Raw genomic sequence first — 26,942 nt, forward strand, 5'->3', positions numbered from 1 at the left:
TGTTTAAGGTTGGAACGTCTTCTGTTGTGTATCCAGACTTTATTGGTTAAACATTTGATTGTTAAAGGTTGGAACGTCTTCTGTTGTGTATCCAGACTTTATGGGTTAAACATTTGATTGTTTAAGGTTGGAACGTCTTCTGTTGTGTATCCAGACTTTATGGGTTAAACATTTGATTGTTTAAGGTTGGAACGTCTTCTGTTGTGTATCCAGACTTTATTGGTTAAACATTTGATTGTTAAAGGTTGGAACCTCTTCTGTTGTGTATCCAGACTTTATGGGTTAAACATTTGATTGTTAAAGGTTGGAACCTCTTCTGTTGTGTATCCAGACTTTATGGGTTATAAACATTTGATTGTTAAAGGTTGGAACGTCTTCTGTTGTGTATCCAGACTTTATTGGTTAAACATTTGATTGTTAAAGGTTGGAACCTCTTCTGTTGTGTATCCAGACTTTATGGGTTAAACATTTGATTGTTAAAGGTTGGAACCTCTTCTGTTGTGTATCCAGACTTTATGGGTTAAACATTTGATTGTTAAAGGTTGGAACCTCTTCTGTTGTGTATCCAGACTTTATGGGTTAAACATTTGATTGTTAAAGGTTGGAACGTCTTCTGTTGTGTATCCAGACTTTATGGGTTAAACATTTGATTGTTAAAGGTTGGAACGTCTTCTGTTGTGTATCCAGACTTTATTGGTTAAACATTTGATTGTTAAAGGTTGGAACGTCTTCTGTTGTGTATCCAGACTTTATGGGTTAAACATTTTATTGTTAAAGGTTGGAACGTCTTCTGTTGTGTATCCAGACTTTATGGGTTAAACATTTGATTGTTAAAGGTTGGAACGTCTTCTGTTGTGTATCCAGACTTTATTGGTTAAACATTTGATTGTTAAAGGTTGGAACGTCTTCTGTTGTGTATCCAGACTTTATTGGTTAAACATTTGATTGTTAAAGGTTGGAACGTCTTCTGTTGTGTATCCAGACTTTATTGGTTATAAACATTTGATTGTTAAAGGTTGGAACGTCTTCTGTTGTGTATCCAGACTTTATTGGTTAAACATTTTATCGTTAAAGGTTGGAACCTCTTCTGTTGTGTATCCAGCAGCAATGTTTGCACCCAAGGTAGCTTCTCGAGGAGTACCAGTAGCTGAGTTTAATCCAGAAAAAACTGATGTCACAAATTCGTTGGGGTAAGAATTTATTGTAACTTTAATCTAACTAAAACAGTTTCATAAGAAGATGTGGCTTTAGTGCCAATGAGACAACTCTTCATCCAAGTCACAATGTATCAAAAGTTAACAAAAATCTTCTTTTATTTCAGATATAAGTGCAAATATGTTGAAATGTCATATAGACATTTATGAATTTAATAATTTTTTTGGTAGTTTAAGTTTAAAATAAGACATTGTTCTTGTTTATAATTCATTATTTTCCAAAAAATGAGAAAATTCATAATGACAAATTAATATAATTTATATTTCAAGTACTTTGAGGCTTAGCTTTTGTGCTACTCTTTTGGTAATTGTTCTAATACTGTTGTTATTTTTTCCTCTTTTAAGTCCATAAGAACTTATGTTCCACAGCTATATTTGTGCTTGATTCACTGATCTATATATGTATATACATATAGATTATTAATTCGTATATTTTAACAAATTTTATTCGTTTAGGGATAGTCACATGTTAAACTATATTTTCGAAGGTAGAGAAAAACAGCAGATAGCAAAAAGCATATTGCACAGAGCATATTGCACGGTTATTTTTAGAATATCTAAAACCGATTTACTTTGTGACGTCATGTAATGAATTTCAGGATATCGTTAAACGTTTTGAAACAAATGAAATTTGTGATCGATTATTTGACGACAAAAAATCTTAAAATACATAAGATGTCAAACAAACAAAAAAAGTAAATTAAATAACAATTTAAATGTTGTAATTGTCAAGGAGACAATATGATATCTATAAAATTCAAACAAAATAAAATGACGATTTTGATACAAATATGCATAATGGTCTGTTATTAATAATATAACAAATATAGCCTTTGTATGAGGTCATTACAGGATATATCGACCTCGGACTTCGTCCTCAGTCAATATACTTCTTTCAGGTCAATATATATGTGTATCGACCTCATACAAAGGCTATATTTGTATAATATATAATTTATTTTTTGATGTAACGCGTCTTCTGATTGGCTGACATTATTTTTAATGAGCCCATAGACATAATTTAGTCATGTGACCGTGACGTCATGAACGTTTTTTTCATGGTTTTCTACGGGTATTAAATGGAATTTAGAATTAAATTAAAAGAAATGACTTTAATATTTTTTCTGTCTATTTGAATAACATAAAAAATGTGGTTCCCCACTATTAAATAACCCACTACGCGCGTTATTCAGTGTGCATCAATTTTTTTTATGTTTTATTTCTTCATAGACAGAAAAAATATTACAGTCATTTCTTATATAATAAAAACCATAACACAAATTCTCATACGTTTCGGCCATTACGACCTTCTTCATTGGAATAAATCACAACATTGAAACAACAATTACATCACTTGGATATATTACATTGTAATGGCCGAAACGTATGGAAATTTATGTTATAGTTTTATAATTTAATCATTCAGAAACTTTATATATAAATATATATAATGTTTTACTTTTCAGATATCATTTCCATGGACCGGCAGGCTCATTTCTCCCAGAAGCATTAGGTAGACACCCATCAGAACCTGAATAACAACGCATTATAAAAGACCATCATCTGTGATAGATAATAGACAAGTTTTATCTCCATTGAGTTCCAGATTCATCATCATTAATTATTACATTTCAAAGTTACACTCATCATCTGAAAGTGTATATGTAATACTTTTTTCTCTTGAACAAAAAAAGGAGATTAATTGTTTGTTTATTAATAGAACATTGTATATATGCATTTTCAATTAATTTGACAAATATAACAGTATATATGATATTTGTTTAAGAATTTTATGTTTTTGGGAGATATTGATTTGATATTTGATATATTATTTTATCATGAAAAGTTACTGATCAAATTATTAATTTAAAGAATTGCTTCAGTCTGATAATTCTATGCAGAGTTATGATACTTGGAATTTGAAAATTGACCCAAATATTCAATTTCAGTTTTCTGCAATTTTTTTTGTCATACTGGAATAAATTGATTTGATAATTGGTACATTGCTTTATCATGACAAGTTACAGATCAATTTTGAATTTCTTTCAAGTCCAAATGATTTTTCTTGCAGAGTTATTGTCCTTGGACTTAGTAAATTCACTCAAATAATCAGTTTTCCACACCTTTTTAGCTCACCTGGTCCAAAGGGCCAAGTGAGCTTTTCTAATCACTTGGCGTCTGGCGTCCCGCGTCTGTTGTCGTTAACTTTTACCAAATCTTCTCCTCTGAAACTACCAGGCCAAACTAAACCAAACTTCGCCACAATCATCATTGGGGTATCTAGTTTAAAAAATGTGTGGCGTGACACGGCCAACCAACCAAGATGGCCGCCATGGCTAAAAAAAGAACATAGGGGTTAAATGCAGTTTTTGACTTATAACTCAAAAACCAAAGCATTTAGAGAAAATCTGACATGGGGGGGGGGGGGGGGAAATTGTTTATTTGTTTATCAGGTCAAGATCTATCTGCTCTGAAATTTTCAGATGAATCAGACAACGTGTTGGGTTGCTGCCCCTGAATTGGTAATTTTAGGAAAATTTTGCTGTTTTTGGTTATTATCTTGAATATTATTATTGATAGAGATAAACTGTAAACAGCAATAATGTTCAGCAAAGTAAGATTTACAAATAAGTCAACATGACCAAAATAGTCAGTTGACCCCTTTAGTAGTTATTGCCCTTAATAGTAAATTTTTAACCATTTTTCGTAAATCTTAGTAATCTTTTACAAAAATCTTCTCCTCTGAAACTACCTGGCCAAACTAAACCAAACTTGGCCACAATCATCATAGGGGTATCTTGTTTAAAAACTGTGTGGCGTGACCCGGCCAACCTACCAAGATGGCCGCCATGGCTAAAAATAGAACAAAGAGGTAAAAATTCAGTGTTTGGCTTTTAACTCAAAAACCAAAGCATTTAGAGCAAATCTGATGTGGGGCAAATTGTTTATCAGGTCAAGATCTATCTGACATGAAATTTTCAGATGAATCAGACAACCCGTTATTGAGTTGCTGCCCCTGAATTGGTAATTTTAGGGAAATTTTTCTGTTTTTGGTTTTTATCTTGAATATTATTATAGAAAGAGATAAACTGTAAACAGCAATAATGTTCAGCAAAGTAAGATTTACAAATAAGTCAATATGACAAAAATAGTCAGTTGACCCCTTTAGTAGTTATTGCCCTTTATAGTCAATTTTTAACCATTTTTTGTAAATCTTAGTAATCTTTTACAAAAATCTTCTCCTCTGAAACTACCTGGCCAAACTAAACCAAACTTGGCCACAATCATCATAGGGGTATCTTGTTTAAAAAATGTGGCGTGACCCTGCCAACCAACCAAGATGGCCGCCATGGCTAAAAATAGAACATAGGGGTAAAATGCAGTTTTTGGCTTGTAACTCAAAAACCAAAGCATTTAGAGCAAATCTGATGTGGGTCAAATTTGTTAATTAGGTCAAGATCTATCTGCCATTTTCAGATGGATCAGACAACCCCCTGTAATGGTTGCTGCCCCTGAATTAGTCATTTTAAGGAATTTATTTTGTTATTATCTTGAATATTATTATAGATAGAGATAAACTGTAAACAGCAACAATGTACAGCAAAGTAAGACCTAGAAATAAGCCGACATGACCAAAATGGTCAATTGACCCCATAAGGAGTTATTGTCATTCATAGTCAATTTTTAACAATTTTCATAAAATTTGTAAATTTTAACTAACATTTTCGACTGAAACTTTTAGGCCAAGTTCAATATAGATAGAAATAATTGTAAGCAGCAAGAATGTTCAGTTAAGTAAGATGTACAAACACATCACCATCACCAAAACACAATTTTGTCATGAATTCAAATGTGTCCTTTGTTTAATATTCACATAGACCATGGCGAGCAACACAGGCTCTTTGGAGCCTCTTGTTTATTGTCATAGTTGAAGATGTTTATTTGATATTTGTTAAAAAGTTTACATCATATCAAGTTATAGGCCCAGTTAGCGTTTTGTTCCAGTACAATTAATTTTAATTGGTATGAAAGGGACTATATTTTGCCATGCGATACTCTCAAAAGGCTTGCTCTTGGTTATACTTTGGAATTTGGATTTTTTTCAACTCAGTTGAAACTTATTTTACAACTATTGTTTTTCATATGTGCATTTTGTATACATTTGCTGTGGAAGTAATTTAGTAAATACAGTCTTGGTAACATTGGTTAGTCACATATATTGCAACCCAGACATTTTTGAAAGATCTGACCTATTTTTTTCCCTTTCTGTGATGGATAAGATTACATACAATAAAACATAATATATTTTTCTATACTTATACATTATATGACAGTTATTTAATTCTTGATTTACTGTCGGTATTGTTTTTAGTTGCATTTACATTTGAAAATAAAAATAAATAGATATGTACTAAATTATGATTTGGTGGTATTATACCTTTACAGCATATGCATAAACAAAACAGATCATTGTGACCACTGAGTCACTGACCAGGATTTTCCAAATAATTACCCGGTAAAAATAATAATAACAAACACTTACTTCACTAGATTTTTTGTCGAGCCTTCGACTTTAGTCGAAAAAGCGAGACTAAGCAATCCTACATTGTGTTGTCGTCGTCGGCAGCATCCACAAATATTCACTCTGGTTAAAGTTTTTGAATTTTTATAAATTTCTAAAACTATACTGGATTTCTACCAAACTTGGACAGAAGCTTGTTTTATATGATCATAAGTTAGTATCCAGAAGTAAATTTTGTAAAAATAAAATTCCATTTTTTCCCCGTATTTTACTTATAACATGTATAAATGGACTTTTTCTGCTGGCAAACATTACATTCACTCTGTGGTTAAAGTTTTTAAAGTTTTAATAACTTTCTTAAACTATCCTTGGTTTGTACCAAACTTGGACAGAAGCTTGTTTATGATCATAAGATAGTATCCTGAAGTTAATTTTGTAAAAAACTAAATCCATTTTTTTCTGTTTTTTACTTTTAAATGGACTTATTTTTTCTGCGGGGAAACATTACATTCACTCTGTGGTTAAAGTTTTTAAAATTTTAATAACTTTCTTAAACTATCCTGGGTTTGTAGCAAACTTGGACAGAAGCTTATTTATGATCATAAGATAGTATCCAAAAGTAAATTTTGTAAAAAGATAACTCCATTTTTTCTGTATTTTACTTTTAAATGGACTTAGATTTTCTTCCTGTTAACATTACATACAGTCTGCAGTTAAAGGAGTATAGTGGATAAGGTCCTAAAATGGCCCCCTTTCTTAGCGTAAATTTCAAATTCAGATTTATTGACCAATATCACGATAAATTATAGCTAATACCTTGACTAGATAAGATATAAGCCATTTTCTTGAAATTTTACGTTTTTGCGTTTCATTATTACGTCACAAGTTGTACTCATATTGATTTTTCACGAGAAAAATCAATGAAAATGGGTAAATTTACAAAGAATTTTTGACAGGAAACATAGAGGGCATACGTCGACAACAAAAATCTTTTAAAATAATGTTTGTGAAGACATTTAACATGTCTTATTTGAATATTAAGCTTGTCTACGCCTGCGCTCTATGTTTCCTGGTCCTTTATTTGGTTGAAATCCAGCTGATTTGTCAAATTTTACCAAAATCCCTTGTCTTGACCTTTTTGGGATGTAAAAATCAACATGTCTGAATTAAACTTTGACAAGAACAGCTCTGTTTAACTTTCTCACATGTCTTTAAGGCAACTTAAAACAATTATTGTCTTGTAACCATGAACTTTTTAATTGGGGCCAAATATGGCACTTACCGAACTAACTCCTTTTTCAAAACATTTATTAGATTCATTAACTATCCAAAATTTTTACCAAACTTGGACAGAAGCTTCCTTCAATCATAAGATAGTATCAAGAGAAATATTTTTGTTGATTTTTTCCTCATTTTTGTTGAGCCTGCGATTTACAGCAAAAGTAGGCGAGACTGAATAAACTCATCATAGATACCAGGACAAAATTTAGTATATACGCCAGACGCACTTTTCATCTACAAAAGACTCATCAGTGACACTCAAATCCGAAAAGTGAAAAAGGCCAAATAAATTACAAAGTTCAGAGGCGGATTGAGGGGGGGGGGGGGGCAGGGGGCCCAGGCTCCCCCCCCCTTTTTGGGAAAAAAATTAGTTGCTTATATAAGGAATCACTGAAGCGTGACTGGAGTGGGCCCCCTCTTAGGTCAGTCAGTGGGCACCAACTGAGAAAATTTCTGGATCCACCACTGAAGTTGAAGAGCATTGAGAACCAAAATTACTAAAAGTTTTGCCAAATATATCTTAGGTTATCTATGCCTGAGGTAGAAAAGCCTTAGTATTTCAAAAAATTCCAAAATTTGAATATAACCATATCAATAACAAGATAGTTTGACACAAGACAAGTTTACTGGGACATCATCCATTAGGGAAATTTGCATGCAACGTCATGAAAAAACAATATGTTAAAGTGCAAAAATACCAAACTGCCAGGAAAATTTAAAACGGAAAGTCAAGTATCAAATTGCAAATTCAAAAGCTTATACACATCAAACTTATGGAAAACATATTCCTGACTTGGCACAGTAATTTCCTTGTGTAGACTATATTGGATTAAACCTGGTTTTATAGTTCACTTGAACCCTAACTTGTATATGACCAGTGGCGGATCCAGAACTTTTCTTAATGGGGGGGCCCTCTGACTGACCTAAGGGGGGCCTGCTCCTGTCAAGATTCAGTGATTTCCTATATAGGCAACCACATTTTTCCCCCCTGATCCGCCTATGATGACATTTACATATGATTCCATTATATTGACAACAATGTGTGAACAAAACTGAAGTAATAGGAAAAAATGTCAAAATATGGATAAAGCAGTCATCATTGTGTTATAATCTTCATCACTTTCATTTAACAAAATGGCATATAATCAAAGGACAGAGGCAAAAATGAAAGAAAAAAGTACAAAAAATTACCATAGCACAATGCCACAAAAAGCAATAACTTTAAATATATAAAATATGGATTTTAAAAATGCTTAAGAAAGGAAATCTCCTTTATTTCTTCATGGATTTGTCCTGCCATAACACCATATATTTTTTTATTTAATATCAAGCATTAGTTCAAGGGAGATAACTCTTGGGCTTTTTTTATTGTGAAAATTTAAATCCAAATCTATTTAAAGAAATGACATTTGTTTACTTCTATTTTATGTTTCAAATCAATAAATTGTTTATTGGGGAAGTACCATTTATGTACGCAACATTAAAAGACTTAAATAACATGATGGACCTACACATTGAAATAGATTTCAAAAGATAAAAAGAGTGATTATAAGCAAATATGGATAAGAATATGGCAATCAAAAATTGGGACAGCCTAGATAACTGGCAAAAATTTGATATGTTTGGGTTAATGTTTCTTGGATCAATACCTACTGTAAGTTTTATAAAATAATGTTTTGTAAAATAATAGATGCTTTTAAAGTTCTTAATTTTTTCACTTCACCTTTGTTACAGTAATGATATAGTTTAGAATCTCAGTAATAAAATTGAGAATGGAAATGGGGAATGTGTCAAAGAGACAACAACCCGACCAAATAAAAAAACATCAGCAGAAGGTCACCAACAGGTCTTCAATGTAGCGAGAAATTCCCGCACCTGGAAGCGTCCTTCAGCTGGCTCCTAAACAAATATATACTAGTTCAGTGATAATGAACGCCATACTAATTTCCAAATTGTACACAAGAGACTAAAATTAAAATAATACAAGACTAACAAAGGCCAGAGGCTCCTGACTTGGGACAGGCGCAAAATGCGGCGGGGTTAAACATGTTTGTGAGATCTCAACCCTCCCCCTATACCTCTAACCAATGTAGAAAAGTAAACGCATAACAATACGCACATTAAAATTCAGTTCAAGAGAAGTCCGAGTCTGATGTCAGAAGATGTAACCAAAGAAAATAAACAAAATGACAATAATACATAAATAACAACAGACTACTAGCAGTTAACTGACATGCCAGCTCCAGATTTCAATTTAACTGACTGAAAGATTATGATTTCATCATATGAACATCAGGCACAATCCTTCCCGTTAGGGGTTTAGTATCATACCATCATAACATATATATGAGAAGAACATAACCCGTGTCATGCCAACAACTGTTTTTAGAATAAATGTTTTTAGTTCCGACACAAAGACCATATCAGTGACTCAATATTAACGCCAAAATATGCAATCTTTAATGACTTGACAACAGTATTGTAATTATATTGTGAATATTGACACCTTTGTGCTTTATAAGGAATATTTCCATAAAAAATTGGATGTGAAATACCTGAACGTATAAGAAGTCTGCATGTTGAGCTATATTTACGAATGATGTCTTTATACCGATGATAAAATTTAGTAAATGTTTTGACTAGTTTGTGATATCGAAAATCCTGGTGTAATAATTTTTCAGTAATACATAAATTTCTCTCGTTAAAATCTAAAACATTGTTACATACATGAGCGAATCGTACAAGTTGAGATATATAAACACCGTAAGATGGTGACAAGGGAACGTCACCATCTAAAAATGGATAAGGGGACGACCATTTGATATTCTGGGGGAGGCCAGGAGGATTTGTTTTTGATCGGTTATTTATTTTTGTAAACTGAGAGGACAGATTATTTATTTTCTGCACTATTGAAGCAAGAATTTTTCATTTTCATTAAAGCAGGGGACTGATTATTCATTTTCACAACTTTATTGATGATATTCGAAAACATACAATTTTTTAAATATTTGTTAATTATGAATAATACATGAACAATGTATAGTCAAGTCATTATGTACCATTTAATCAGAAAAGATCATTATCCCCTGCAGAAATTTTAAGATTTCATTAATAACCTCAGTCACATACATTGTACTTGTGTAAAAGAGGACAATATAATATACAAACATTTTAAGATAATACATAGCGATACAGGACAAAGGAAACACAAATCCAAAGTAATAAGTATATTATAAAAGACAATTGGTATAATTAGATTAAGTATTTTATAATTTTCGTCACGAAATGAATCATTTATATTCCCAAGCAATAAGTATTAAAGTTAATTTAGTTTGGTTTTACTTAGCCTCATTCAAAAGTATTGTCAAATATATTTTGCCAAATTTTTTAAGGGTTTTGGAACCGCAGAAGGCCCAAGAAGCTATATACCTGCTGAGTTATTTATTTTCAATACAGTGCAAGTCAGGTTATTTATTTTCAAACTACCACAGAACAAACCATTTATTTTTGTGATTATCAAGGCTGAGTTATTTATTTTCAAAATCCTCCTGCCTCAGAGACTGAATAAAGCGCAAAAGATACAACATAAAAAGAGAAAATTAGGTAAAAGAAATATTAAAAAGATACAGAAAAATTGGCAAAATATATGGAAAATAGAGAAAAATTGGCAAAATAGATAGAGAATATAGAAAAATGGGCAAAATAAAATAAAAGAATGCTGAAAAAGGGCAAAATAAATAAAGAAGAAAGAAATATAGATCATGTTTCTAGACCCTCATACATACTTTCATAAATATACATAACAATGTTAAATGAATGGTTTTATTATAAATAAAAGTGAGAAAAGAAATGGTGAATGTGTCAAAGCAACAACCACCCGACCATGAGCAGACAACAGTCCAAGGCAACCAATGGGTCTTCAATGTAGCGAGAATTCCCGGACCCGTAGGTGTCCTTCAGCTGGCCCCTAAAATATGCATACTAGTAAAGTGATAATGGACGTCATACTAAACTCTGAAATATACACAAGAAACTAAGATTAAAAATCATACAAGACTAACAAAGGCCAGATTTTATTAGTATTTTTGAAAAAGAAAGAACTGATTGCGTGACATTTTAAACAGTAAGAACGGCCAGAACAGAGAGATTTTTATAAGTGAATATGGAGGAGTTGTCAATTGACACCTTAAATGAGTTATTGCCCTTGGAAGACTAATTTTACTGATTTGCAGAAACTATAAACAGATAAAAAGCAAAAGTGTTCAGCAAAATAAGATTATTTGTCAATTCTTAAAAGAGTTATTTCCCTTGATAGACTATTTTTTTTGCACTTTGCAGAAGAATGAGAGAAATTGTGAATGCAAAAATGTAAATAAAAAAAAATTGTACAATCACAGTACAAAATTGGTCTAATTATTTGCTCAAATCAGCAAAATTGGAAACAGATTTGCAATTTAATGGTTAGACCTAAATATAAACCTTAAGAACCTCCTAGTCTTTATTAAAAGGATTATAATTCCAAGGTATTTAAAATTAATTTCTTGTTAACAGTCCTATTAAAGGTCTGGATGGGGAAAGGGTGCCAATTTCATAAAGATTTATAACTTTTCTTTTTTTTTTTTTTTACATTTTAGCACCTAATTATTCTCTAATCTTTGATTTTTTGGGGGCCTAGTTTATCAAATCTTTATTTACCACCTTTTATTCTGCCAGTTTATGGCATTGTTCTCTATTTTGTAAACCCTATCCAAACTCTTCAGGTTTACTAAATAGGAAAATAAGAAGATGTGGTATGATTTCCAATGACCAGAGACCAAATTACATAGAAATTAACAACTATTGGTCACCAAATGACCTTCAACAATATCCAAACCATTACTGCATATTAAGATTTAAGGGGACTTGTAGGTATTTTTTTAAACAGGATTTGGCTATTTTTTTCTAAAAATAAACTTTTTGGAAAAGCTTTAAGTCATAAGAAACGAGTGACCGGTGAAAATAATGTTCTTCTAATTCTTGAACCAATGCATACAAACATCATAAACTTAGTCTTTTGTGCTCGAATTAATCATTTTTTTCGTGTAAATTTCGTATAATCGTCAATTTTTTTTTTCAATCCGTCAGTGTTGTTGTGAAAATATGGCAGGTAATTAAAGTTCGTGTTTTGAAGCCGAAGTTTAACGATTATCACCTGTTTATCAACAATTGACGAAAAATAAACACAAAAGCATGGAAATTGAGCACGTGTTTAACATGTAAATTTAGATACTTGTTTATTTTAAGGACATCCATGCGTATTGTGGTCACCGGATTTTTACGAGATGGGTCACACTGAGGTCACCTTGCATACGAAAAATATGTCGGGGGAATTGCTTGCTGGAAGGAAGCAATTCAGATAAAGTAAACTTCTTCTAAATATGAATAAATTAAAGAATTTTCTTCAGAAAAAAGTATATGTACATAAGTTTTATAATGAAAACTATCCATTGAGTTATAAAAAACATATGCATTATTTTTTTTTGATTTGAGGTTTCTTATGACTTTAATAGAAAAATAAAATAAAAATATGGGATCACCACTTTTTAATCTCACAATCTGCCTTACAAAAATGCATGTATTTTTGTTAAAGTATTTTATTCTTTGGGGATTTTTTTGATCATTCAAATTTAGCATGTACCCTTAAATGATTTATCTGTCAAGGTTTTTTACTGTTAGTCTGCATGGTAGTTGATATATTCATGCACATGTACAAGTTTAAACTGTTGGTACAAGTGGTTGCAAACTTTTTGGAGTCATTGGATTCCATTAGACTTCATTATTTGTTGATTTATTCCAAAATGGTAAATGAGTTTAGAAAACCAGTAATCTGCTGTCATCTGTTATTAAGATATGGAATGATTTTTCAGGCCACTTTTCCTCCAAGTACCAGTATTTGTAAGTTCAGAGAAGAATTTGCCAAGGCAAAACACATAGTGGTCATAACAGGAGCAGGAGTGAGTCAAGAGAGTGGTGTTCCAACATTTAGGGGGCAGGATGGTTATTGGAGGAATAAGAGAGTACAGGTATCTACATATTATTTAAAAGTTAGCTTATGGGACATCCGACAAATATTGGATTTCTGATAGGGGTTGTGGATGGTATATTCAATTTCACCCAAAGAACGGCTTTGCAAATGGCCTCCCGTACAAAAATTGCAGCAAAAGCACATGAGTTTCACATGTGAAGCACATGAGATGCATGTAAGAATTGTATGCAAATCAGATTGCTCACATGTGCAGTTTGGTAGTTTATATGTGCACAAAAAAATCTAACATAATGCTCATATGTGCATTTCAAACCTCAGGTGAGCTAGCTTTTATCATCTATGTTAGTTTTATGTTAGTTTTGTACTTTGAAAAAAATTTCCATTCTTCTAACCATTTAAAACTAACATAGATAACTGCTCATATGAGATTTTTCAAAATGACATGCCCAATCATGTACTTCCTGTAAATTCAAACTCAAAGCATCATTTTGGAGGGAGATGGAGATGAAACAATTAAGCCAAATTTTGTGCTATTTGAACTTTAAGGAATTTTTGGAATCTGATAAAAACCAGTGTGACTGTGGTTAATTATTTGTAAGTTATCATTTCTATTTCATTTTATTTTCTATAATTTAATATCTTCATTTAAATTTAAAAAGTTATCCTATTATGGAGCAGCCATTTTGTTTTAATCTATAGATTCAATTTAATCATCATCATCTGGAACTAATTTTCACGTGTGCAACATGTTAGCAGCTGCTCATATGAGCAATTTGATAAAAAAATGCACATGTGAAACAAAGGCTCATGTGAGCATTTGCACTTGAGGTTTTTAACATGCAAATTAGGTTAGTTTTATATGTGCACTTTTTTGCTATGTCTTTATTTTCATAAAGCCAATGCATTACATCGGTACAGAGATAACAAATACAACAATAAATATTTACAATATGTACAAAACAAGCGAGATAGGTTACAAAAGTAACAAGCCAGGAGTACAAACATTAGTATTTATATTTTTGCTCATAAAATGCTCACCTAATTCACATGTTAAAAACCTCATGCGCAATCATGTTAGTTTCTAACGTGAGCATTTCATGTGCATCATGTTAGCACCTTTTGGTAAGGGGTCTTATTTATTTCCTGTCTGGTGCATTAGTAAGGGGTCTTATTTATTTCCTGTCTGGTGCATTGGTAAGGGGTCTTATTTATTTCCTGTCTGGTGCATTGGTAAGGGGTCTTATTTATTTCCTGTCTGGTGCATTGGTATTAAAGGGGTCTTATTTATTTCCTGTCTGGTGCATTGGTAAGGGGTCTTATTTATTTCCTGTCTGGTGCATTGGTCAGGGGTCTTATTTATTTCCTGTCTGGTGCATTGGTAAGGGGTCTTATTTATTTCCTGTCTGGTGCATTGGTAAGGGGTCTTATTTATTTCCTGTCTGGTGCATTGGTAAGGGGTCTTATTTATTTCCTGTCTGGTGCATTGGTAAGGGGTCTTATTTATTTCCTGTCTGGTGCATTGGTATTAAAGGGGTCTTATTTATTTCCTGTCTGGTGCATTGGTAAGGGGTCTTATTTATTTCCTGTCTGGTGCATTGGTCAGGGGTCTTATTTATTTCCTGTCTGGTGCATTGGTAAGGGGTCTTATTTATTTCCTGTCTGGTGCATTGGTAAGGGGTCTTATTTATTTCCTGTCTGGTGCATTGGTAAGGGGTCTTATTTATTTCCTGTCTGGTGCATTGGTAAGGGGTCTTATTTATTTCCTGTCTGGTGCATTGGTAAGGGGTCTTATTTATTTCCTGTCTGGTGCATTGGTATTAAAGGGGTCTTATTTATTTCCTGTCTGGTGCATTGGTAAGGGGTCTTATTTATTTCCTGTCTGGTGCATTGGTCAGGGGTCTTATTTATTTCCTGTCTGGTGCATTGGTCAGGGGTCTTATTTATTTCCTGTCTGGTGCATTGGTAAGGGGTCTTATTTATTTCCTGTCTGGTGCATTGGTAAGGGGTCTTATTTATTTCCTGTCTGGTGCATTGGTAAGGGGTCTTATTTATTTCCTGTCTGGTGCATTGGTAAGGGGTCTTATTTATTTCCTGTCTGGTGCATTGGTAAGGGGTCTTATTTATTTCCTGTCTGGTGCATTGGTAAGGGGTCTTATTTATTTCCTGTCTGGTGCATTGGTTAGGGGTCTTATTTATTTCCTGTCTGGTGCATTGGTAAGGGGTCTTATTTATTTCCTGTCTGGTGCATTGGTAAGGGGTCTTATTTATTTCCTGTCTGGTGCATTGGTTAGGGGTCTTATTTATTTCCTGTCTGGTGCATTGGTTAGGGGTCTTATTTATTTCCTGTCTGGTGCATTGGTAAGGGGTCTTATTTATTTCCTGTCTGGTGCATTGGTAAGGGGTCTTATTTATTTCCTGTCTGGTGCATTGGTAAGGGGTCTTATTTATTTCCTGTCTGGTGCATTGGTAAGGGGTCTTATTTATTTCCTGTCTGGTGCATTGGTAAGGGGTCTTATTTATTTCCTGTCTGGTGCATTGGTAAGGGGTCTTATTTATTTCCTGTCTGGTGCATTGGTAAGGGGTCTTATTTATTTCCTGTCTGGTGCATTGGTAAGGGGTCTTATTTATTTCCTGTCTGGTGCATTGGTTAGGGGTCTTATTTATTTCCTGTCTGGTGCATTGGTAAGGGGTCTTATTTATTTCCTGTCTGGTGCATTGGTAAGGGGTCTTATTTATTTCCTGTCTGGTGCATTGGTTAGGGGTCTTATTTATTTCCTGTCTGGTGCATTGGTTAGGGGTCTTATTTATTTCCTGTCTGGTGCAAATTATTCTTTTCCAGTTATAATACTAACAGGTCAGAACATCCATCTAGAAAATCCACTGGTAATAAAAAAAAATGGTTTCTTTTATTAGTTTTTTTGGGGGGAATAAGATTTTTTTTTCAAGAGGGGAGACTTTATTGTTTTTATGTTACCCAAAAAGATTTATTTTTCGGGATCATTTAGTTATTGCATTGTCTATCTGTCCAGCTTTTCATCCTTCTATATATCTCTGTGTCTGAAGAGTTCAGGATGATAGTTCAAATAAAGTATGAAAAAACAGCTATCCTTTGCTTGATTAGAATGAAACTTTTACATATAAATGAGACACAGCCCCATTTAGAACCTCATACTAGTATTCAAATTTTCAACTCTCATTTTTTTCTTTACATTGATTTTCTGTTTTAACTTTTTTATTTCACAACATAATCTTTTTTTGATAGGAATTGGCTACAGTTGAACAGTTTGAGAAGAACCCATCAAAGTTGTGGCAGTTTTACCATTATAGAAGAGAAGGCATGGTCAATAAACTTCCTAACAAGGTTTGTTTATACAATATATGTGTTCTGCTCTTTGGTCAGATTGTTGTCTACCACATTTCCATCCACAATTCTACAAGTTGTTTTCAATCTCTAATTTATTTTTATTTAGTTTTCAGTCAATTGAATTAACTCAAATTTTTGTTTATTAAGGTAAAAATCTGGAGATACGATAATTTTTATTCTTATATGATGTCTAGTTTTTAGGTTGATGGTATAACTTTATACATTTGTGTTTGTTTTTCCGCATCAGTCTGATACGCTTTTAAGCTCACAATCCAAGAGCATTGTCCCTTGATGTCTGTTGCAGCTAAACATTCATTATTTATACATTCCAGAAAAAAAAAATTAAAAATTAAAAAAAATAAGTTAACCACATCTCTGGAGTAGCAACTCCTAATCACTTTTTTATTTAACAAATAATACCTGTATGCATTTATTTCAATAGTTTAATTTATGAATATTATGCAAAATACTGTATTTTGTCTCAATTATATATATTATGTGCATATGCCCCCCTGAGGACCTAATTTGGAAAATAAAATTTATCTCATCTTATCTGATAACCAATCCAAAAATCATAACCACCCCTTTTTACAATGTCTGGATCCGCTCCTGGGTGGGTTCCAACCACATGACCCCATTCAAATGCCTTGATTGTCCAAAATAAGGGGTTACAACACCCCCACTGGATCTTCCACTGATAATGCATCTTCTTTATTTTACATTATAGGAACAACATATGTCAAAGACTTGTTTATGACTGTCTTTTCACCTTTTTTAGCTAACCTGGCCTAAAAGGCCAAATGAGCTTTTCCCAGCACTTGGCGTCCATCGTCCGTCGTCGTCGTCCTCCGTCCTCGTTAACTTTTACAAAAATCTTCTCCTCTGAAACTACCAGGCCAAACTAAACCAAACTTGGCCACAATCATCAATGAGGTACCTTGTTTAAAAAATGTGTGGCATGACCCGGCCAACCAACCAAGATACCTCCATTGCTAAAAATAAAACATAGGGGAAAAAAGCAGTTTTTGGCTTATAACTCAAAAACCAAAGCATTTAGAGCAAATCTGACATGAGTTAATATTGTTTATTAGGTCAAGATCTATTTGCCCTGAAATTTTTAGATGAATCTGACAACCTGTTGTTGGGTTGCTGCCCCTGAATTGGTAATTTTAGGGAAATTTTGCTGTTTTGGGTTATTTTTTGGAATATTATTATAGATAGAGATAAACTGTAAACAGCAATAATGTTCAGCAAAGTAAGATCTACAAATAAGTCATCATGACCAAAATGGTCAGTTGACCCCTTTAGCAGTTATTGCCTTTTATAGTCAATTTTAACCATTTTTCGTAAATCTTTGTAATCTTTTACAAAAATCTTCTCCTCTGAAACTACCTGGCCAAATTTAAACAAACTTGGCCACAATTATCATTGTGGTATTTAGTTTTAAAAATGTGTGGCGTGACCTGGCCAATCAACCAAGATGGCCGCCATGGCTTAAAATAGAACATATGGGTAAAATGCAGTTTTGGCTTATAACTCAAAAACCAAAGCTTATAGAGCAAATCTGACAGGTAGTAAAAAAAATTATCAGGTTAAGATCTATCTGCCATGATATTTTCAGGTGGATCGGACATTCTACTGTTAGGTTGCTGCCCCTGAATTAGACATTTTAAGGAAATTTTGACGTTTTCTGTTATTATCTTGAATATTATTATAGATAGAGATAGACTGTAAACAGCAACAATGTACAGCAAAGTAAGACCTGAAAATAAGTCAACATGACCAAAATGGTCAATTGACCCCATAAGGAGTTATTGTCCTTTATAGTAAATTTTTAACAATTTTCATAAAATTTGTAAATTTTAACTTACATTTTCGACTGAAACTTTTAGGCCAAGTTCAGTATAGATAATTGTAATCAGCAAGAATGTTCAGTTCAGATGTACAAACACATCACCATCACCAAAACACAATTTTGTCATGAATTCAAATGTGTCCTTTGTTTAATATTCACATAGACCAAGGTGAGGGACACAAGCTCTTTGGAGCCTCTAGTTATAGATAGAGATAAACTGTAAACAGCAATAATGTTAGCAAAGTAAGATTTACAAATGAGTCAATATGACCGAAATGGTCAGTTGACTCTTTTAGGAGTTATTGCCCTTTATAGTCAATTTTTAACCATTTTTCATAGATCATAGTAATCTTTTAGAAAAATCTTCTCCTCTGAAACTACTGGGCCAAATTTAACCAAACTTTGCCACAATCATCATTTGGGTATCTAGTTGTAAAAATGTGTCCGATGACCCGTCCAACCATCCAAGATGGCCGCCATGGCTAAAAATAGAACATATGGGTAAAATGTAGTTTTGGCTTATAACTCAAAAACCAAAACATTTAGAGAAAATCTGACATGGGTAAAATAGTTATTCAGGTCAAGATCTACCTGCTCTAAATTTTCAGATGAATCGGACAACCTGTTGTTAGGTTGCTGCCCTTGAATTGGTAATTTTAAGGAAATTTTGCTGTTTTTGGTTAATATCTTGAATATTATTATAGATAGAGATAAACTGTAAACAGCAGTAATGTTCAGCAAAGTAAGATCTACAAATAAGTCACATGACCAAAATTGTCAGTTGACCCCTTTAGCAGTTATTGCCTTTTATAGTCAATTTTAACCATTTTTCGTAAATCTTTGTAATCTTTTACAAAAATCTTCTCCTCTGAAACTACCAGGCTCAATTTAAACAAACTTGGCCACAATCATCATTGTGGTATTTAGATTTAAAAATGTGTGCGTGACCTGGCCAATCAACCAAGATGGCCGCCATGGCTTAAAATAGAACATAGGGTTAAAATGCAGTTTTTGGCTTATAACTCAAAAACCAAAGCATTTAGAGCAAATCTGACAGGGATTAAAATTGTTTATCAGGTCAAGATCTATCTGCCATGATATTTTCAGGTTGATCGGACATTCTACTGTTAGGTTGCTGCCCCTGAATTAGTCATTTTAAGGAAATTTTGCCGTTTTTTGTTATTATCTTGAATATTATTATAGATAGAGATAGACTGTAAACAGCAACAATGGACAGCAAAGTAAGACCTAAAAATAAGTCAACATGACCAAAATGGTCAATTGACCCCATAAGGAGTTATTGTCCTTTATAGTAAATTTTTAACAATTTTCATAAAATTTGTAAATTTTAACTTACATTTTCTACTGAAACTTTTAGGCCAAGTTCAATATAGATAGAAATAATTGTAAGCAGCAAGAATGTTCAGTTCAGATGTACAAACACATCACCATCACCAAAACACAATTTTGTCATGAATTCAAATGCGTTCTTTGTTTAATATTCACATAGACCAAGGTGAGGGACACAAGCTCTTTGGAGCCTCTAGTTATAGATAGAGATAAACTGTAAACAGCAATAATGTTTAGCAAAGTAAGATTTACAAATGAGTCAACATGACCGAAATGGTCAGTTGACCCTTTTAGGAGTTATTGCCCTGTATAGCCAATTTTTAACCATTTTTCATAGATCATAGTAATCTTTTAGAAAATCTTCTCTGAAACTACTGGGCCAAATTTAACCAAACTTTGCCACAATCATTATTTGGGTATCTAGTTGTAAAAATGTGTCGGATGACCCGGCCAACCATCCAAGATGGCCGCTATGGCTAAAAATAGAACATAGGGGTAAAATTCAGTTTTTGGCTTATAACTCAATAACCAAAGCATTTGGAGCAAATCTGACACGAGGTAAAATTGTTTATCAGGTCAAGATCCATCTGCCTTGAAATTTTCAGGTGAATCCTACAACCGGTTGCTGGGTTGCTACCCCTGAATTGGTAATTTTTTAGGAAATTTTGCTGTTTTTGGTTATTATCTTAAGTATTATTATAGATAGAGTTTAACTGTAAACAGCAATAAAGTTAAGCAAAATAAGACTTAAAAATAAGTCAACATGACCAAAATGGTCAACTGACACCTAAGGAGTTATTGTCCTTTATAGTCAATTTTTAACAATTTTCATTAAAATTTGTAACTTTTTACTAACATTTTCTACTGAAACTTCTAGACCAAGTTCATTACAGATAGAAAGATTGTAAGCAGCAAGAATGTTCAGTAAAGTAAGATGTACAAACACATCACCATCAACAAAACACAATTTTGTCATGAATCCATCTGTGTCCTTTGTTTAATATTCACATAGAACAAGGTGAGCAACACAGGCTCTTTAGAGCCTCTAGTTTTCATTATTTGCATAACCAAAAACAAGTTGAAAATAGATCAATTATATGTTGTGTCATAGTTTTACAACTGTTTTTTATACCCCTGCTTTAAAAAAAGGGGGGTATACTGTTTTACCTCTGTCTGTTCTTCCGTCAGTCAAGTCAGTCAGTCCGTCTGTCCCATGAATATTTTTCATCGCATTTTCCTCAGGAACTGCAATACAAGGATTTCTGAAATTTGGTTTCAGGGTTTATCTTAATCAGCGTAACCGTGTGATGCGTTTTCAGATTGATCACTTGACAACTTCCTGTTTACCGAACACTTGTATGGTTTTACACATGATAGCAAAGTTGAAAATTTTCGTCACATTTTTCTCAGGAACTACAATACAAGGATTTCTGAAATTTCGTTTCAGGATTTATATAAGTCAGCTATACCGTGTGATGCGTTTTCAGATTCATCACTCGACAACTTCCTGTTTACCGAACACTTGCATATTTTTACACTATTTATATCATCCACTTGCGGCAGGGGTATCATTAGTGAGCAGTAGCTCGCAGTTTCACTTGTTTATGACTGTTTTTTACACGCCAGATATATATTATACTATTTGATTAATTCAATTTCTTTCAACTTTGTCATACATGGGAGATAACTCAGATAATGTTACTTTTCTAAAAGAATATTGAATGAATATACCTTTATTGTTTGACTGATTTTTAAGTTTTTGCCTAGTATCTTGAAAACTATAATAGAAAGTTAAAATCTGCAAACAGCAAAAAGGATCAACAATACATGTAACCTTAGTCCTATAGAACTTTATATGTCTTATACATACTGACCACTTTTCAGAGTAATTGCCAGAAAATGAAGATTTTCTACTAATTTACAAGTTTTTTGCCCTCAATCCTAAAAATAAAACAAATATTTATAAAATTTCAACAAGATAATTAGAAAACAAGATCTTTATAAATGATTATTTTGATATGACAGTAACCATAAATGTCTTATGAAAGACAATTTTTATCGTAAATACTAGTGCAATCCAGAAAAGGGGGGGTCTGGAGGTTGAACCCCCCCTTTTTTTTGGAAATGAATGCATTTGTATGAGGTCATTTGGTTGAAACTCCCCCTTTATTCTGGGTGCCCCCTCCCCTTTTGAAAATGGCTGGATCTGCCCCTGGATACAATATTAAAAAAAGTTTCTCATCATAACAAAGACAAGTCAAATTTTATTATTGTAATGCAACATTCCATTTGAAGTATGGGAAAAGTGGTCAACGCAGATCAATTTGAGGTTCCACATGATGGAGAAAAGCTCATGGATTTATTACTGAGAATATGCACTATTATCCTGTAACAGACAAGGAATTGAGAATGAATACTAATTTCTTCTCAATCTGTCCATGCTATACATCACTGAGGGATTCCTATATACAAAATAGTAATAAAATCTTAATTTCAATTTTATTAAATTGCAGTCCACTATGTATAACTCTGAAGCATTTGACTGTACTTTTAAATAGCAGTCTACCAGGCAGTCACTATAAAAATCACCATAAAGTATATTAATGATTGTCTTTTATTGAGAACATCTGTATAACTTCTATTTCTTTTACTATGCAACCTAATTTTGTTTGTGTTCTTTTTTTAATTGTTCATGAACATTATTATAATGTGTTAACTGTTGGTATTTTAGCCTTTTTCTTCTTCGCTGTGAATACCAGTCACTCTAATATAATTATAATCAATTTAACTATTGTCAGTTTATTGTCTTAATTTTGTATGCCATAACCATTTAAAGTAAATGCGTTTGTGCGAATAAAATATTGTCTATTGTCTATTGACTAATTGTCTTAAAAATTGACCTTTTTTAAAAGCTTTCTTTAAAGGTTTAAAACACTAGATATGCATCTACTCAATAAAGTTTTGGTTACCTCCCCTAAAATCAGCTGTTTAAATTATTCCATTGTTTTTTATTCAAATGTATAATAAAAATAAATTGTAATCAGAAGGCTAGAAACAAAAATAAATCGTATTAGCTGTATATCCATCCAATACTATTACAAATGATATAATTGAAAATTTTGTTTGTTCGTTAAATATAGTATACCATTGAATTGTTTATTGAGACATAAAAGAGAAAGGCAATTTTACCTATATAGGCTGATGTAAACTTAAATGTAGATCATTTTTCCTAAAATTAGTCTACCTTTTATGGTAGATTGATAATAAAGAACATCTATAGCTATACACAAAGCCTGAAATTATGAAAAGTACCAGTAGCCTAACGATGTAGCAATTTGGACACTCCAACTCAAGGAATCAACTATATTGTACAAATTCAGAAATTATTGTGTGCATTTATTAATGCCTTTTTTAGACTTAAATGCGATTTAGATTTTTGGGGGAATTCCAAAAACTTGTTTGATTCATATAATGAATTTCAAAATGCCAGTTTTAATCATTGCGACAGAATTTGACACGAAAGTTATGAAACATGGTCCACCAACAAACACAAATGGAAGTTTTTAACGACCTTGACTGGCTATACAGCCCTTGCACGGTCGGCTGGTCCACCAACAGGACAATTGTAGTCTATTTATACTGCAGCTATATTACTTTGTATTGTAATCATGGCCTGATTAAGTGGATGGGAGTGTTAGCCTGGGCCCCCTTTTTATTATAAAAAATTGTGTTGCTTTAATAGGAAATCACCGAAGTATGACAGGAGAAAATGCCTCCCACCTTTTCTGCCAATGCATAAAAATACCAAATTTAGCAGAAAAGTGATATTTTGTGAATTGTCAATTTTAACGCATCTTGGATAAAAAATTCAGAAAAATATTTCTTTCATTGTGTGCACTGAATTTATTAAAATTTTAAATTGATCATTATTATATCAATAGGCTCATATTGCAATATCTGAATGTGAAAAGAGGCTGAAATCTCAAGGAAGAAGAGTTGTAGTAATAACACAGAATACAGACGAACTTCACAAGAGAGCTGGGTCAGAAAATATTTTGGAGATGCATGGTAAAACATAAAAAATGAGTACATTTGTACTTTAGAAATGGTGATTAGGGTCATGTATTGACTACCAGGTCAATATATTAATTTTCATGTACACTTTGATAACTAGCTATTCTTATTTTAAAAGTTTCAAAATTACAATACAGTGTCTGTTTTATATACCTGAACCATAGTTATAATACTACATATATAAATTATCCTGATTTAGAGTAATTTCTCGCAATTTGATTGGCTGATATTGTCCTAATAAATTTCAGTACAATTTTTTATTACGTCTATAGGAATTATCTCCCTTATTTATTATGTCAATCGGGATTATCTCCCTTCTACCATTGACCTAATATTTTTTTTTTTAAATGAGTTGCTTCATAGTCCTAATATTTTAATTTTTCACAGTTTTAGATTAAATATCTAAAATATATTTGGTTGATGTTGTCATTATATTGAATTCAAATATAATAATATGTAATATAACAAAATCAGGATAAATTCGTTACACAGTGTTCAATTGTCCTAATACAGAATTTATCGGGTCAATAAATTCTCGTATTAGGTCAATTACACACTGTGTAACTAATATTGTCATACAGGAGATGGAAATATGTTATGAAATTAAGAACGGAAATGGGGAATATCTCAAAGAGACAACAACCGACCAAAGAGCAGAAGACAGTCAAGGTCACTAACACAGCTAGAAAATCCCCCTTATTGTGGGAGTATTCAGCTGGCCCCTTAACAAAATGTGTACTAGTTCAATATAAATGGATGTCAAAACATATGAATCAAATGAAATTTGAAAAACATACAAAGGCAATAGGGTCAGAGTCTCCTGACTTGGTACAGATGGAACAAAGTGGGGTTAAACATGTTTTGTGAGATCTCTTTTCCCTTTTCCTCTAGCCAATGTAGAATAAACATGCAAACACATAGCAATATGCATAGTTAAACTCAGTAAAAAAGAAGTCATACATGTCATACATGTATATAGTGACTAATAATGTAGTGCAGGAGAGGGTCACATTATCTCTATAGAAAAAAAACCTTATTGTAGTAACTAAGAGATTCCTCAATGTGTTATTGTATGACAAAACCTAATTGTAGTAACTAAGAGATTCCTCAATGTGTTATTGTATGACAAAACCTAATTGTAGTAACTAAGAGATTCCTCAATGTGTTATTGTATGACAAAACCTATCCTTTTTTTAAAGGTGTCAGACCACCAATTAAAAATCCCTATCTGTTCAACCAAATTTTGCAATTTTCACAGCTTTCTAAATATTTTACCTTAAGTTTAACTTCAGGGAAACCAGGTATATCCTGAATTGTACATGTATCACCTTTCTACATGCCAATTTTCAACCAATGTTTATAAAGTCTTGTAACAAATTATTGATCTTAAAAAGACAGGTACTACCAAAATAACTCCCGTTTTCTGGAAGTCTTAAATTATAGTACTATGTAGTACATTAATCCTGAATTTTTCATGCAAATTCATAGACAAGTGAATTTTAGCTCAAAATGGTCTAAATATATCTCCCTTTCACCAAAAGTTCTGCAAATTTGTTGGTTAGTTTAAGTAAAACAATTACATCAAAAGCACTATTTTGTGTCAGAGTAGGACTACTTTTACATAAGTTCTAAAATGGAGGGAGTAATTGGTGGTCTGACACCTAAAGAGGCAACTTTTTCTTATTTCTAATCCCATTTCTAATGATTTCTGACATAATTTGAACTTTTTCAGGAAGTTTATTTAAGATTAGGTGTACCAAATGTCAGGATGTAACAGCAAACACAGATAGTCCTATATGTCCTGCATTGGCTGGCAAAGGGTACAGTTTTAATATTGCACAGTAATACCAATACTTAAAAAATGGTGAACCAACACCTGAAGTGGTTGTCGTGCGGTTGGTAATACCAATAGTTAAATTAAATAAAAAAAAAAATTGTATAAATGTTTATCCTTGAATTTGCACTTTTATGTTATGTGTATATATAAATAACAGAACTATGTTAAAATTGAATATACCAGTCTCTCATAGTCCTTATAAGAAAGGCACATGCATTCTAAATTTTATATTATGCATTATTTGTCATATTGTGTTTATACCTGTATGTACATGGCGAAACTATAATAATTTTAGGCACAATTGAATCATAATCTGAATCTGCAATAATTATAAATTCTCATTCACTTATAAATTAATTTCTTTATTTTATTTTTATTAGTTTGTCTATTTTATTAGTTTGTCTAAAAAGTTGATGCAAAATAGTTTACTCTTTTTAACAGAGATAAAAGTATTTTACTCTATGTAATTAAAAAAAAACTGGAATTATATGCCCTAGAATTTAAGTCAATTTTTACTTTTGTTCATTTAGAGCACCAGATCTGGAAACAGATGAGGACAATATACCATTGGATAAATTACCGAGGTAAGCTGATTTTATGTTCATTTTGAAGTGTTGGAGTGGTAATTTTTAAACCTTTATGGCAACTTCACATAAAAAAGCACCATCCTGTCATTGTTACATCCTATAATTTATAGTCTCTAGGTGAGAGTGGTCTCATGTCACATATACTTATTAGCTCACCTGGCCCGAAGGGCCAAGTGAGCTTTTGTCATCACTTGGCGTCCGTCGTCGTCGTTAACTTTTATAAAAATCTTCTCCTCTGAAACTACTGGGCCAAATTAACCCGAACTTGGCCACAATCATCATTGGGGTTTCTAGTTTAAAAAATGTGTGGTGTGACCTGCCAAACCAACCAAGATGGCCGCCATGGCTAAAAATAGAACATAGGGGTAAAACGCAGCTTTTGGCTTATAACTCAAAAACCAAAGCATTTAGAGCAAATTTGACAGGATGTAAAATTGTTTATCACGTCAAGATCTATCTGCCCTGAAATTTTCAGATGAATCAGAGAACCTGTTGTTGGGTTGCTGTCCCTGAATAGGTTATATTAAGGAAATTTTGCTGTTTTTTCAGCAAAGTAAGATTTACAAATAAGTCAACATGACCAAAATGGTCAATTGACCCCCTAAGGAGTTATTAATCTTTATAGTCAGTTTTAAACAATTTTCATAAAATTTGTAAATTTTTACTATCAGTAACATTTTCCACAGAAACTACTGGGCCAAGTTCATTATAGATAGTGATAATTGTAAGCAGCAAGAATTTTCAGTAAAGTAAGATGTACAAACATATCACTATATATATCAACAAAACACAATTTTGTCATGAATCCATCTGCTTCCTTTGTTTGATATTCA

At 32.5% G+C, this 26,942-nt stretch overlaps 2 protein-coding genes across 3 annotated transcripts in view; both read left to right on the forward strand.

Moving 5' to 3' along the window:
* LOC134685067 (NAD-dependent protein deacylase sirtuin-5, mitochondrial-like) overlaps positions 1 to 5,450 on the forward strand; it is a 26,447-nt gene extending 20,997 nt beyond the window's left edge. For both annotated transcript variants that reach the window (XM_063544451.1, XM_063544452.1), the window contains exons 8-9: positions 1,075 to 1,190; positions 2,681 to 5,450. In XM_063544451.1, coding sequence (XP_063400521.1) covers positions 1,075 to 1,190; positions 2,681 to 2,753 — 189 coding nt within the window. In that variant the 3' untranslated portion in view covers positions 2,754 to 5,450. The remainder of the gene's footprint in view (positions 1 to 1,074; positions 1,191 to 2,680) is intronic.
* Positions 5,451 to 8,418: 2,968 nt separating this feature from the next.
* Positions 8,419 to 26,942, forward strand: part of LOC134685066 (NAD-dependent protein deacylase sirtuin-5, mitochondrial-like) — a 29,413-nt gene continuing 10,889 nt past the window's right edge. Inside the window, exons 1-6 of the mRNA XM_063544450.1 lie at positions 8,419 to 8,671; positions 12,924 to 13,079; positions 16,305 to 16,403; positions 23,553 to 23,679; positions 25,418 to 25,505; positions 26,053 to 26,106. Of these exons, the coding sequence (XP_063400520.1) occupies positions 8,576 to 8,671; positions 12,924 to 13,079; positions 16,305 to 16,403; positions 23,553 to 23,679; positions 25,418 to 25,505; positions 26,053 to 26,106 (620 nt within the window). The 5' untranslated portion in view covers positions 8,419 to 8,575. The remainder of the gene's footprint in view (positions 8,672 to 12,923; positions 13,080 to 16,304; positions 16,404 to 23,552; positions 23,680 to 25,417; positions 25,506 to 26,052; positions 26,107 to 26,942) is intronic.

This window comes from Mytilus trossulus, chromosome 9 (assembly GCF_036588685.1).
Source record: "Mytilus trossulus isolate FHL-02 chromosome 9, PNRI_Mtr1.1.1.hap1, whole genome shotgun sequence".
Taxonomy (NCBI): Eukaryota; Metazoa; Mollusca; class Bivalvia; order Mytilida; family Mytilidae; genus Mytilus; species Mytilus trossulus.